The following is a 13,184-nucleotide window of genomic DNA, read 5'->3' as shown; positions in this document are numbered from 1 at the left end:
GAGAGAGAAACTGGGCGGCGCAAGCGACGCGTTCGCGTCAATGACGCGATCGCGTACGTCGCGCGTTCTTCATAATGACGCGTTAGCGTCAGGCACGCGTCCGCGTGGATGGCCATGTATGCAAATGACGCGGACGAGTCGGACACGCGTCCGCATGACCAAATTTGTGCTTTTAGCACACTTCTTGCCTCAAGCCAGCTTAACTCTCTGTCCAGATACCTTTTACGTCGATTTTTCGGGTCACGCGTCCGCGTGGATGACGCGGTCGCGTGAAGTAGCAAAAATCATGGATGACGTGGTCGCGTGAGCCATGCGTCCACGTGGGCTTGTTTGTGCTAGAGGCATAATTCTTGTGCCACTCCCGCGCAACTCTATGTTCAAATTTATTTTTCACGCACACATGATTGACGCGTTCGCGTCAATGACACGATCGCGTCGTGTGACTCTCTTCTCTTTTTTTTTTTTTAAATAGCCTGAGGTGTTTGGTTCCTGTGATAAAATAGCTGCATGATCAGAAAATTAGTAAGAACTTAAAAAAATCAACTAAGTAAGAAGACTACTATTACGAAAAACAACTAAGAATGAAAAAGAACGATCATACCACGGTGGGTTGTCTCCCACCAAGCACTTTTAGTTAAAGTCCTTAAGTTGGACATGTTGTGAGCTTCTTTGTCATGGTGGCTTGTGCTTGTACTGATCCAGGAATTTCACCAATGTTTGTTAATCCAATGGCCACTGGGATTCCAAACTAGGCGCATAACTCCTTCGAGCAAGTTGAAGCAAGTGACAAGGCCCCAATAGTGTTGATTGTGAGAATGAATTCCAGGATCCCAAACCTTACTTTTACACCCGTCTTCTTGTGTATCACCATTGTTTCCACCGGGTGGCAAGCAATCTGAATTCTCACAGAGGCATCAAAACAACCTTCTGGACCCATTCAATTGAGCTCTACACCAATCCTTGCACTTCGATTTGGAGCATGCAACCATATTGAACCTTGCTTGACAACTCTTACCACTAACCATCTTCCTCTTACTCTTAATGCCACAAAGAGCTCTAAGTTGACCATCCGTCTCCAGTAGCCCATATTCAAGTGGGAAAGTAAGGATTAAGGATAGGAATTTTACCCACTTGAATGTTGTATTGGATGGTGATGGCTTTGGAAGAGGTCTTGCAAGCTCTACTCCCTTGTGTTCTACTTTGAATTCTACCACCTCCTTGCAAGCTTCCTCAATTTCAACCTCTTCTTCTTGGTAGCTTTCTTTTAATTCAATCTCTTCTTCATTGCTTACCAAGGGCATGGGAGGTTATGTATCTTCCTCCTTTGTGGGTGCATCTTCCTCCTTTGTTTTTGCATCTTCCTATTCTTCCATGTGTGAGGATGGAAAGTTCTCTAATGCACTGGAGTATAAACTCCTTTGATTGATTTCCTCACTTTCTTCCATAGGATCTTGCATTGTATCTTTTGGGAAGGAATTTGCTTGTTCCTCTTCCTGGTACTTGATAATCGACTGCATATGCTTCTCTATATTTTTGACACTTGTCTTTATATCATGTAAGCATTCTTTCATGAGAAGCTCAAGATCTGATGGTATTTGAGATGAATAAGAAGGAGGTGATGGTTCTTGATAAGTGTAAAAAGAGGATGGTTCTTGGTATGGATAGGGAGATAGTGGCTCTTGATATGGGTAGAAAGATGATGGTTCATGATACGGATAGAGAGGTGGTGGTTCTTGATATGAATATGGAGGTGGTGGCTCTTGATAGTTGGAACATGGAGCACTGAGGTTTCTTTGCTTTTGACCTTTCCAACCAAAATTTGGGTAGTTTCTCCATTCATAAGGATATGAATCACTACTCGGGTGTGAGTAGTAACCCATATGATCTCTCTCCATTATTTTTTCTTAACACAACACACCAAAAAGAATTAAACGCACCATGTGGTAAATAGGAAAGCAAAGAAAAAAGAACAAAATTCTAAAAATTAAAATAAAACTAACTAAAAAACACCAAACTTAATTTAAGAAATTAAAATTAAAAAGAAATAATGGGTTAATAATGAGTTAAAATGTTTTATTTTTTATTAAATTTTTTTTTAAAATAATAAAAGAAAAAAAAGAAAGGAAAACGTAACAGGGGAGGGGGGAACGAAAGAAAAAAAAGGGAAGTGTAATGGAAAAGAAAAGAAAAATATAAACGTAAAAAGAATTTTTTTTTTTCGAAAATTTAAAAGCAAAATTTAATTAAAATAAAAATTAAAATGCCTAATTTAAGCAATCAAACAACTAGTAGTTGTTAATCACAATCAATCCCCGGCAACGGCGCCAAAAACTTGATACGGTATTTTACAACCACACTTACTAACCGGCAAGTGCACCGGGTCGTACCAAATAATACCTTACGTGAGTAAGGGTCGATCCCACGAGGATTGATGGATTAAGCAACAATAGCGTTTGATAGGATTAGTTAGACAAACAGAAAATAATGTTTGGGAGTTCAAAAGATATTAAACAATATTAAAAATATTGTAAAAAGGCAAGTAATTAAGATGGGGATAAAATATGGAGAAAATAGTTAAGGTTTCAGAGTTATCTATTTTTCCTAATTAATTTTTCTTACAAACTATTTTAATCATGTAGGATTTAATTTATGGCAAACTATATGTGACTAGACCCTAATTCCTTAGACCTTCCTAGTCTCCTCTAAAATTCATCAACAGCCAATTCATTAGTCAATTAATTCCAATTAGAGAGTGATAATCAATTTCTAGTTTATATGCCACAAAAACTCTAATTACCCAAAAATAAAAGGATTATATGTCACGTATCCCGTTAAATCCAAATAATTAAAATTTAGGAGAAATTATTTTCAAGCTATTGTTCAAGTAAAGAGCTTTTCCAAGTTTTACAGGAACTCAAATAGAAAGAGGGTCATACTTCCGTTCCACCCAATTCATAAAATAAAGAGCGAAAACAATTCTTAAATTATAAATCCACACATAAATTAAAATAGTAAAAGCAATAAAATTAATCCATAGAAATAGAGAGAGCTCCTAACCTTAACAATGGAGGATTAGTTGCTCATAATTGAGATGGAAAATAAAGATTGTAAATTGGGATGGAATGGGATCCTCCCCAGGACCTCTCTACAAAGGAAGGAAAGTTTCTCCCTTTTTATAACTAATCCTAATAAATTTAAAATCTAATATCTAAAACTAAAAATTAAAATAATATATTTTCTTAGAATTAAAATTTGAATTAATTTAAATAATCAAATCTTCAATGGATGGATGGGGACCACTTGAATTGTCCATTCTGCAGATCGCTCATGTGACGCGTCCGCGTCGTCCACGCGTTCGCGTCATTTGTGCAGATTCCAGTCCACGCGATCGCGTCAGGCACGCGATCGCGTCATTGCGATTTCCTCCATTCCGCGCGGTCGCGTGAGCCATGCCATGCGTCCGCGTCGGTATTCGCTGGTCATCTCCTTGGCTTCTTCTCTTTCTCTGCAGAAACTCCATCAAATTCCGCCAAATGCTACCTAAAATAAACAGTATTGTACAAAACTCAAAATAGCATCCATAGTGGTTAAAATATAATTAATTCTTAATTAAATTCAACAATTTAGATGCAAATTCACTAGGAAAAGATAGACAATATGCTCACGTATCAAAGGCATGACGGGGCGAGACAATGCCTCTTTCTCTCTCGCGTCTTTCTCTCTTTCATTCGATCTTTTTCTCTCCCTTGCATTTTCTCGAGCCCTCTCTCCTTTTCTATTTCTTCTTATTCTTTCGTGTGTGTGTGGAAAAGTGAGGGTGTAACCAAGGTTCTGAAAATCAGTTCGAATCAGACGGTCAAACCGAATGAACCGCTAATTGATGGAAATCCTGGTTCCGACTAATGGCAAAACCACAGGATTAGAAACCGACGTTGAACCGCAAAACCGGCCGAAAATTGGTTGGTCGAACCGAATCGTGAACCGGCCGATTTTTGAAATTTGACCAAAACGCAACCGTTTGGTCCTTTCCATCTAACCCAGCAACCCTAAGTCCCTAACTTAGTAACCCATTCCACTAACCCTTGCTCAACACAAGACACGATGGTGCAGCTCTCCCTCTCCCTCTCCCTCCCTCACCCACCCTCCAGCTCGTCCTTCCTCTCACTGCCGGCAAGTTGTCTCAGCCACTTCCGTCCAGCTGCTAGACTGCTCCCGCTGCCGTTGCAAGTTGGAGCCTCGAAGGTTACAGTCATGATCGTGCAACTCTCCACCATCATCGCCGTTTCAACTCTAGAAAGACCGTTGCCGGACTCGCCTCCTGCCTCTGTCGTACACCTCTCTTCCACCGTGGCCTGGCGTCAGCTCGGTTGCACCGGTCAGTTCTGTTCACCGATTTTCTTTCTGTTTTATACTTTTATGCTTCTAGCCTCTAGGTTTTTTTTTAAACAATAATTGTTGAATAATCTGTAAACTTATTATGGATTTAATAATTGTTAATTATTCTGTGAGTTTTGCTACTGTTATTGGTTGAATAATTGTTGAATTTTGCTGCTATTATTGGTTGAATTTTGCTGCTGTTATTATTCATATCAGACTCTTATGCCTAGAAATAGAGTGTGGAGCTAACAAGTGAAGCTATAGAGTTTTCAAATTGTACCTTTCGATTGTTGGATACAGATAAAAGTATGTAACAACATTTTTTATCCACTCTAATATGCACCTCCGTTTACTTAGCTTCCATGCTCATTTTAATTTATACTTTCTATTGTTTAATGTTTCAAAACTTGACACTTTCTAGAATCGATCCCTATGCCCTGCAGAAGTTGATAAGCTTTTTAATACTACTGCTCCAGAGAGGTAAACATTCCCTTTATTTGTCCCTTTTTCTTTTTCTGAATAAATAATTAATTCTTCACTACTATCATATTAATCTACACCCTTTTTTTGTTTTGGGGGGTATATTAATCTGCATAATTAAATTACTCTTTTGTGACATTGAGGAAATAGACTTAAATTGTTTGATGGCCTCTAATAGCTTGAGCTATTGATTAAGTATCCATAGTAGAGCTTTGAGACAGTTTCTAAGTCCAACACTCAATAACAATTAGATTTTGTGTAGTTAATATGTTATACTAGGCTTATCATATATTGTATTTAATTTGTTAGGATGGAAAGACAAAAAAAAGCGAAAAGTACAATATGAAAATATTTGAATGAGATCATAACATTATAGTTTATATAGTACTTTTAATTTGGATGATATTTTAAAATTTATATTCGATTATAATTATATTTTAGTGTGTTTATTTATATTTTATTTATTATTTTATTATAAAACGATTTTTTCAGTTCAACTACGGTCGAATCGGTTGAATTTATAAATCAGTAAACCGGTTGGGTTTTTTAGAACCGTGGGTGTAACACATGTTTTGGTGAGTGTAACACACGTTTTTAAAAGATACGTGTGAGCGTGAGTGGGAAATGAGTGTGAATGCGTGTATGTAGCTGATTCTTCTTATTCTCACGCATTAAATAAGCCTAAGTCTAATTTAATTTAGCTTCAACCCTTTAGATTAATTTACGTTGATTATATTGATACGGAGTGTTTTAATATATATTTCAATCATTTAAATTATTAGTTAACAAGAGCTCTAACATGGTGTTTGGTTATATATATGTTATAAATATTTTGAAATTAAGCACATTTTTTCGAAGGAGGATATTAGAGGGCATAATCGCTGTAGGTTTGGTGGGTATATGAGTGAACTTTTTAGAGGATAAGCGAAAGTGTTGAATTATTATTAACAGTGTGGTGGATGCAACATGTATCGTGTTCATGCATTATTTGATATGAATGGAACTGAGTCAATTAATTAAAAGCAGTCATGCATCTGGTTCTGAATTTATCAAAAGAGTGACTTTATTAAAGAGAAAGGAAAACCATTGATGCTGATTGACGAGCCTAAATTATATACAGTAGATTAAGTAGATTGGTTTTTACCATGCATGCATATTATTATTATTAAGTTTGTTTGGAATGGAGCCGGGCTGATCCAGAACTTTAAGAAGGTACTTATGGTTTTGGTTTTGTTTTTCATAAAAAATAATACGTCATTGCAATTATATCACACTGATGACAATTTCTTTTATTTAAATTTTAGTATTGAGTTTGATTGAACGAAATTATGGGTTTTGTATGAGTTTTTATCAAAAAAAAAAAAATTCAAATGATTTTTTAAAGATTTTTTTAAAAAATAAAAATAATTTTATATTTAAATATCTCATATAAAAATAAATATTTTCTATTTAATAATTATATTTGGATATAATAATATAAAATATTTTAAGGTAAGGAAACAAGAAGAGGAATGAAATAACGTGGCTGCATGCTTATATACATATATATAATTCTTATACATGTTTCCTTTATACATATATACCATGACACTTGTTTCTTTTATTTTTCTAACCTTGACACCTATAAGCCTAAACACCACTCATCACTAATCATCTTTGTTTTGTTCCTCATGCATCACCGAACACTACAAAATTCTTATTTGTTTGTAGAAATTTTTTAGTGAAAATTATTAAAACCTCCACAATATAATTTATTTATAACAACTTTAAAGAGTTAACAAAAATTTTCACTTTTTTTTTTGGTGACTAAAAACTTTCACTATTTGTTTTCACTTTTCAACCCGATTATTTATAAAAAACCCAACCCAAAAAAATATTTACCAAATCCATACCAAAAATAAAAAAAAAATGAAAGAGTTATTCGATCGAGAGAGAGAACAAGCAGGGAGAGTCTGAAACCCTAGAATCATGATTCCATCGCCACCGCCATTCATCTCCTTGCCGCCGTTGCCGCCAAGTTTCCTCCGTCGACCGTCGCCTGCTGGAGTTATGAATGGAGACCAGGTTCACACATTCATCCACTATTCTCTCTCTCTCTCTTTGACTTTTTGAATTCTTTTTCTAATTTTCGCTTTTCGTTGTTTGTATCGAGGCAAGCTCACGGAGGAAGAAGCTCAGGCTCTTTCAAAGAGGTAAATAAAAACGCTCTTTCTTTCAAATCAGATCTGTTTTCAGGTTTTTTTTGTTCCCTATTTTTTATTTCTTCGTTCTCTGATCTGATTCGCCTACTAGAAAATGTGTTTCTTCGATTCCCTTCGAATTGATCTTTTGTTTCTTCTTTTTTTCTTTCAAACTTTAGTGATTTTCTATTCTTCAATCTTTGTGTTTTTTATTTTTCATTTAGTTGTTTTAGTAAGTGTGATTATTGATTAGATTGTTTTCTATGATATGATGACATGCCTGTTAATTGATTCCGGAAATGCCTCAAATGATAAATAGAATTTGTGTGTTTGCGTTTTGTGACTGATCTCTGTATCTCCTCTGCCGTCGTCATGCCTCTATCTTCTATGTTAGCAGGTTATGCCAAATGTAATCTTTGGATTTCTTGTGTTTATCCTTTACAGACAGCTACAGAAGAAGAGTATTCTTCAACTATGAAAAACGTATCCGCTTACAGAGCCCTCCAGAAAAGGTAATCATTTCACTTTTTTAGTCTTTTCCATTATGTGTTTCTTCAATGATCAGTGATATTGATTCTTATTCATTTAATTTGCAGGTTTTCGAGTACTTTGCATCGATCAAAATCGCAAATGGCAAGGTTTATATGACACCTGTAGATTTGATGCGTGCTGTTGTTCCGGTGTTCCCTCCTTCGGAATCAAACCGTGTTAGAGAGGGCTTTCTTAGAGGGGAGCAGGTTCTTGGTACATTGCGGTGTTAACCCTCTGAATTCTTTATGCTCTTTGACACTAACAATGATGGAGTCATTTCTTTTCTAGAGTGAGTATTCTGTTCTGTTGTTATCACATCTTCTTCTATACATGAATCAATCTCATTTGTTCAGATTTCAAGTGCTGCTAATTTGGATAACAAATTCATTTCTTCCTCAATTACAGGTACATCTTTTTTGTTACTCTCCTCAGCATACCAGAATCCAGCTTCACAGTCGTCTTCAAAATGTTTGATCTTAACAATAATGGGTAGGATCTTCTTCCTTCCTTCAAGAAAAAATGTCACAATCATAATGATTATACACATATTGTTACGATAGCAATTGATTTTGTCCACTATCAATGATATCCTGGTTTGTGCATCTGAGCTCTCTAAGGATCATGTTAATAGGGAAATAGACAAAGAAGAATTCAAAAAAGTGATGGTATTTATATAAAGAATTTACCATATTGCAGAGCATGAAAATTTCTTATGATTGTAGGCCTCTTTTTTATGGCCAAAATTGGAACCTTGCTTTATGAAAAGGTTGCATTTTAAATAATACATACATGAATTCTGTTGTCTTTTGATTTTTTATTTTCATTTATTTACTTTTGTATAGGCAACTAATAGAAATAAAGGAAGCAATTGAACGTCAGCACAAATTATTCAAGAAAAAAAATCTGGTATTATCCTATTACCCCTTCTCTATTTAATCCATTGTTTCCTAAAGTTGGAGGGGAGGGCTTGACTGCTTGAGTGGATCAAATTTAGGGTTGTTTTTCATTTTACCATTTTCCATTCTCCTCCTTTCTTATGCGTACTAGTTATATAATCATATGATGGCTATGTGTCAATCAAGGCATTTAGTACTTTGTATTTATTGACATCTAATGGCTTTCATTGTGTATTCACTTTCCAGATATATAAATAATAACTAATATTATGCTCCTTTTGACAGTACAATTATTTGTATAAATAATAATTAATAATGTATTAAGTAATATTTCAATTATTTGTATGTACTTGTATAGTTATGATTGATTAATGGGCTTAGTAATGTAGAGTAAATAACAGTTTCTATTCTCATGTCCCCTCTAATTTTGGGTTGTATTATTTTTTGAGTCAAATTACAATAGAGATAGAGGAAGAGATGAGATCTAATACAACAGTAATGTTATAGGAAAGACTAGTAGAGTGTGCAGCAGATGGTTAGCAAAAACAGCTTGCGTTTCATCAAAGGAGTCACCCTAATGCTGCCCAAGAATGCAAGCCCAAACCCCCACACCCTTAAGCACAACCAACTCTAGGTTCGTACCCTACAGCACCTTCATTTTTTTCTGTTTCTAAATTCTGATTTGTAAGCTGAGGACACATATGTCCTTTTTCTTATTTACAATGGTTAGAGGAATTTATTTGTTTCGTAATAAAGAAATTAGAAATTTTCATTTATTTGTCTTTTTCTTTTAAAATTTAGATAAAAAAAAATAGGAATGGTTTATATCTAATATGTCGGCTTAGGAATTTAATTTTTTGAAAGAAAACTCTAATGAGTGGGTGTTATATTCCACATGTTTCCCAATTCCTTTTTCTTGGTCTTATGGTGATGATGATGCTCGTGGCAGGCACAAAAGCTTCTATATGACATGTTGGAAGAGACTATAGAGATAGTGAAGGAACTTGACCCTGTTCTGAATGATGAAGATCCCAAGATCAACCAGGAAGAAGAAGAAAGAGAACCTGGCATTCGCTTGTTCAAGCATGTTTGCCAACCAGGAATAGTGTTTGATCATTTTGGTAACTCACTAAATCAAATGACCTCTTTTCTAGTGGCTTACTTATCTAGAGTTTGAAATTTTCAATATATATTTATAGTTTCTGCATAGGGTGTCATCATATTTTCAAGTGACAGCGAGAATGCTTTAATCAGTCAAATTAATTTTAGTGCTTTATATAGTTGAAATACAATCTTTATTTCATCCAATTGGGATGCGAAGGGGTTTTTATATTAATTTACTATCCAGTTTGGTCGAGGTCATATTGACAGACCTTGTTTTATATTTCAAATTATTCATGTTAAATTTTGTTCAAATATGTAATATTTTAATTTCCTTCTAAATTTTTATATTATTTAAATTATTCTATTTATATTATTGTTAATATTTTATTACGAATATTAATTAGTAGAGATATTATTATATATTAGATATATTAGAGAAGAGCAAATAGAGTGATTTTAAAAGTTTTAGAGAACGCAAACTTAATTAAAGTACTTTATAATTTTTTTTCATAAGATACTTAGGAAAAGGCGAGGGAAAATGTGAAGTTAAGTTATGATAAAGAATTAAAAGATTAAAGAAAAGAAGAGAGAAAGAAAAGAAGTAAAAAAAATAAAAGAGAAAGATGAGAAAGAAAAGAATGTATTAACTAAAGGGATATCTGCCACAGGAGAGCAGATCTTTACCACAGGAGAGAAGAGACCAAAGATAAAAAGATTTTAAAAGACTGTCTACCACAGGTGAGAAGAGATCAAAGACTAAAAGATTTCAATGAACGTCTGCCACAATAGAGCAGATATAAAAGAAGGTATTAATTAAAGGAATCTCTACCGCGGTAGAGTAGAGAGCAAATATTGAAAAGAAATTGAGTGTTGTTTAGGCCTCAGTGCCAAGTGTCTAGTGGGAACGGCGATACGTAACGCTCACTTGATACTATAAGGATGACTCAGTGAGGACGGCGATGCATAACGCTCACTGGAGACCGGAAGGAAGGTTCCCATGAGGACGGTGATGTGTAATGCTCATGGAGGGGATGTTGGCTGAGATAAGGACGACAATACGAAATGCTTATCTCAGGACTAGTGTTGGAAATTGGGCAACAGACCGACACATGAGCTCATGGCCTGTATAGGACAAGACATGCATCATACTTGTTTGCGCATACTTGTTGTGATTATGTTTTCATGATTGTGTGTGCTTGTGATTGGATTCTATATTCTGTAATTGTTCTCTGATTTGTGTTTGTCTTGCATTATTTGTGTCTATGATTGATTCTATTTTATGATTGAGTTTTGATGGTGATTCGTGTTGAATTGGGCCGTAGGCCGAGTTGATATGATTTGGGTCAAAGACCGTGATTGGAAGGACCAGTGGCAAGTTTTGGTTAAAATGATTTCTTAGTAAGGTGTGTGAAATATATGAAATGTCATTTTGTGTGAAATTTTTATAAGGAAAATATGAGTTTTAAATTTGGATAATGAACTTAACTTCTAACCCCGACCCTGCTAAGAACTCCCGAGTTCTTATCCCATATTTCCACCCCTTTCAGCTACAAGTGCGAAGGTTTAGTGCGAAACTACAAGAGCATAGAAGATTCTGTTTACACGTTGAGTTGTAAGATTTTATTTTCCCCTCGTCATTCATTGTTTTAGTTTTTAGAGGGGTAGGAATTGTATTTGAGGATCTTTGAATAAGTCTATATATATAATACTACGTGGATATATATAATTTTATGATTAAATGATTTACAGTACCGACTCTTCGATTTTTTAATTAAAGTTTTGGTTCGTGTTCGCGAAGGCTCAATATTAAATAAAAATAGTATATAGTAAAAAGGTTTAGAGGTAAGTACCGCTCGAACTTTTAGTACGATCATGAAGTATTAAAAATTAGGGTGTTACAAATGACACCCAAAAATCACTCTATGTCAAGTAGTATTTTTATTTTTACTATTAAAATTTAGTCAAATACATTAAATAAAAAAAGAAAGATCATTATATATTAAAAAATATCATTTTCTAACAACTTAACAGCATCCAAATAAGTATTAAATGTTTTAAGTACTATTCTAAGTTCATAAAAGAAGAATTGATATTACATTTTAAAGAAAACCGTCAAATTGATACCAAAAGATTTTGATGTTGACAAAAATAATTTTAAAAAATACAAATGGTAAATTAAATCCTAAAAAATAATTAAATTAGTTGACAAAAATGACCAAATATTAACCAAATTTACTTTTGTTAATTAACAGAAAACACTGAATAGAGTCTATTTAAATTAACCAAATATTTTTGACATAATAAATAAATAAAAAATATTTTATATTATTGTATTTAAATATAATTATTAAATAAAAATATTTAATTTTGCATGAGATATTACAAAATCTAATAGTTACTCTTGAATTTGATAGTATTAATTGGAGATAATACTCAAAATAATTTTTGAAGATCAAACTCAATTTGACTCCCAAAATTATAATGACTCTCAAATTTTAAGATGTAATTCAAGTTAATTTTTTCATTTATTTCAGTCGATAAAAAAAATAACAAGACACATTCAATTGATATCTGGTATTAAGAACATTTATCTGATAAAGTCAAATTATTATAAACATCAATTTAATCCCTCTTGATTGAACATAAAAACTAACAAGAACCCCAAATCTCTAAGATTGAAGTTGCTGTTATCTTGGGAAGGATATTGAGGAGCAGCAACCAAGATTCTAGAAGCTCCGATAGATCTTGTTCGCATAGTACTTGGTGGATAATGAGGAATGCACATCGAAACAGAGTTGGGATCCACATTAGTGTAGTTGTGGGATGCGCAATCTATTCTTTATTAGAATAAGACAAATGCAAATTTAAAGAGACCATTTTTAAATTATGATATGAGTTGTTTTAAATTATGATATGAGACTCCTCCTCCTCCTAATATTTCTTTCTTTTATAAATTTTTTTCAATTTTTTGTATGGGTAGATAATGAAGAAAAAAAAGACATAATTAAGAGAAATGAATATCAAATTAGTGATGAGAATTGAAAATCAAATATGCATTAATAATATATAAAATCAAATATGCAAATTAAAAACTATTTTAACTCAAATATATTTTTTAACTGGATTTCAAAATTTATGATTGTCATCAAAATGAATAGTTGTAATTGCTATAATATACCAAAAGTAAAACAAAAAATGATGTCAAAAGTATCATCAATTATAGATACATAATTAAAGTTTCCAAAATACAACTTTACACAAGGTATCTCAAAAATTTTAAACAATAGAATTTCAAAAGACTTTCTACAAATTAAGTCATACATAACTTGTTGCAACAACAACTACGTACCTAAATAATTCTCTATTTCTTTCTTAGTGGTTTGAAGCCTGGACTGAGAACAAATTTCATAAAGGATTAAATATGATTTTGGTCTCCAACGTAGGGGTTGAAAATTTATTTCGTCCCTCACCTTTTTTTCGCTCCAAAATGGTCCCCAAGATTTCAATTTGTTTTAAAATCGTCCTTTTTACCAATTATATTTTTTTATTACCAAATTACCTTTTATTAAAAAATTATAAAATAAAATAAATATAAAATAAAAAAGAAAAAAGAAAG

General features: G+C 33.4%; 1 protein-coding gene across 5 annotated transcripts; it reads left to right on the top strand.

Annotated features, from left to right (window-relative positions):
• On the top strand, window positions 6,490-9,907 carry LOC107643566. Of its 5 annotated transcripts, XR_002362825.1 has the most exons (8): window positions 6,500-6,921; window positions 7,015-7,092; window positions 7,482-7,549; window positions 7,634-7,857; window positions 7,974-8,057; window positions 8,411-8,474; window positions 8,972-9,098; window positions 9,414-9,907. XR_002362825.1 is itself a non-coding variant. In XM_016347246.2 (7 exons), exons 4-7 carry the CDS (start codon window positions 7,814-7,816, stop codon window positions 9,639-9,641), a joined length of 420 nt encoding a protein of 139 aa, XP_016202732.2. In that variant the 5' UTR covers window positions 6,490-6,921; window positions 7,015-7,049; window positions 7,482-7,549; window positions 7,634-7,813; the 3' UTR covers window positions 9,642-9,907. The 5 variants fall into 5 exon arrangements, 3 of the variants coding, with proteins under 3 accessions (XP_016202732.2, XP_020979345.1, XP_020979346.1); XM_016347246.2 differs by lacking the exon at window positions 8,972-9,098 and having other exon boundaries at window positions 6,490-6,921; window positions 7,015-7,049; XR_001620908.2 differs by having other exon boundaries at window positions 6,626-7,049.

The sequence above is a fragment of the Arachis ipaensis genome, chromosome B05, assembly GCF_000816755.2.
Source record: "Arachis ipaensis cultivar K30076 chromosome B05, Araip1.1, whole genome shotgun sequence".
Taxonomy (NCBI): Eukaryota; Viridiplantae; Streptophyta; class Magnoliopsida; order Fabales; family Fabaceae; genus Arachis; species Arachis ipaensis.
This window is presented reverse-complemented; position numbering and strand designations above follow the sequence as displayed.

Bases quoted from the DNA above. Each gene is read 5' to 3' on its own strand.
- LOC107643566 (XM_016347246.2), top strand. From the start codon at position 7,814: ATGCTCTTTGACACTAACAATGATGGAGTCATTTCTTTTCTAGA. The intron at 8,058-8,410 runs GTAGGATCTTCT...ACTTTTGTATAG, and splicing joins TTTGATCTTAACAATAATGG to GCAACTAATAGAAATAAAGG. The intron at 8,475-9,413 runs GTATTATCCTAT...TGCTCGTGGCAG, and splicing joins TATTCAAGAAAAAAAATCTG to GCACAAAAGCTTCTATATGA.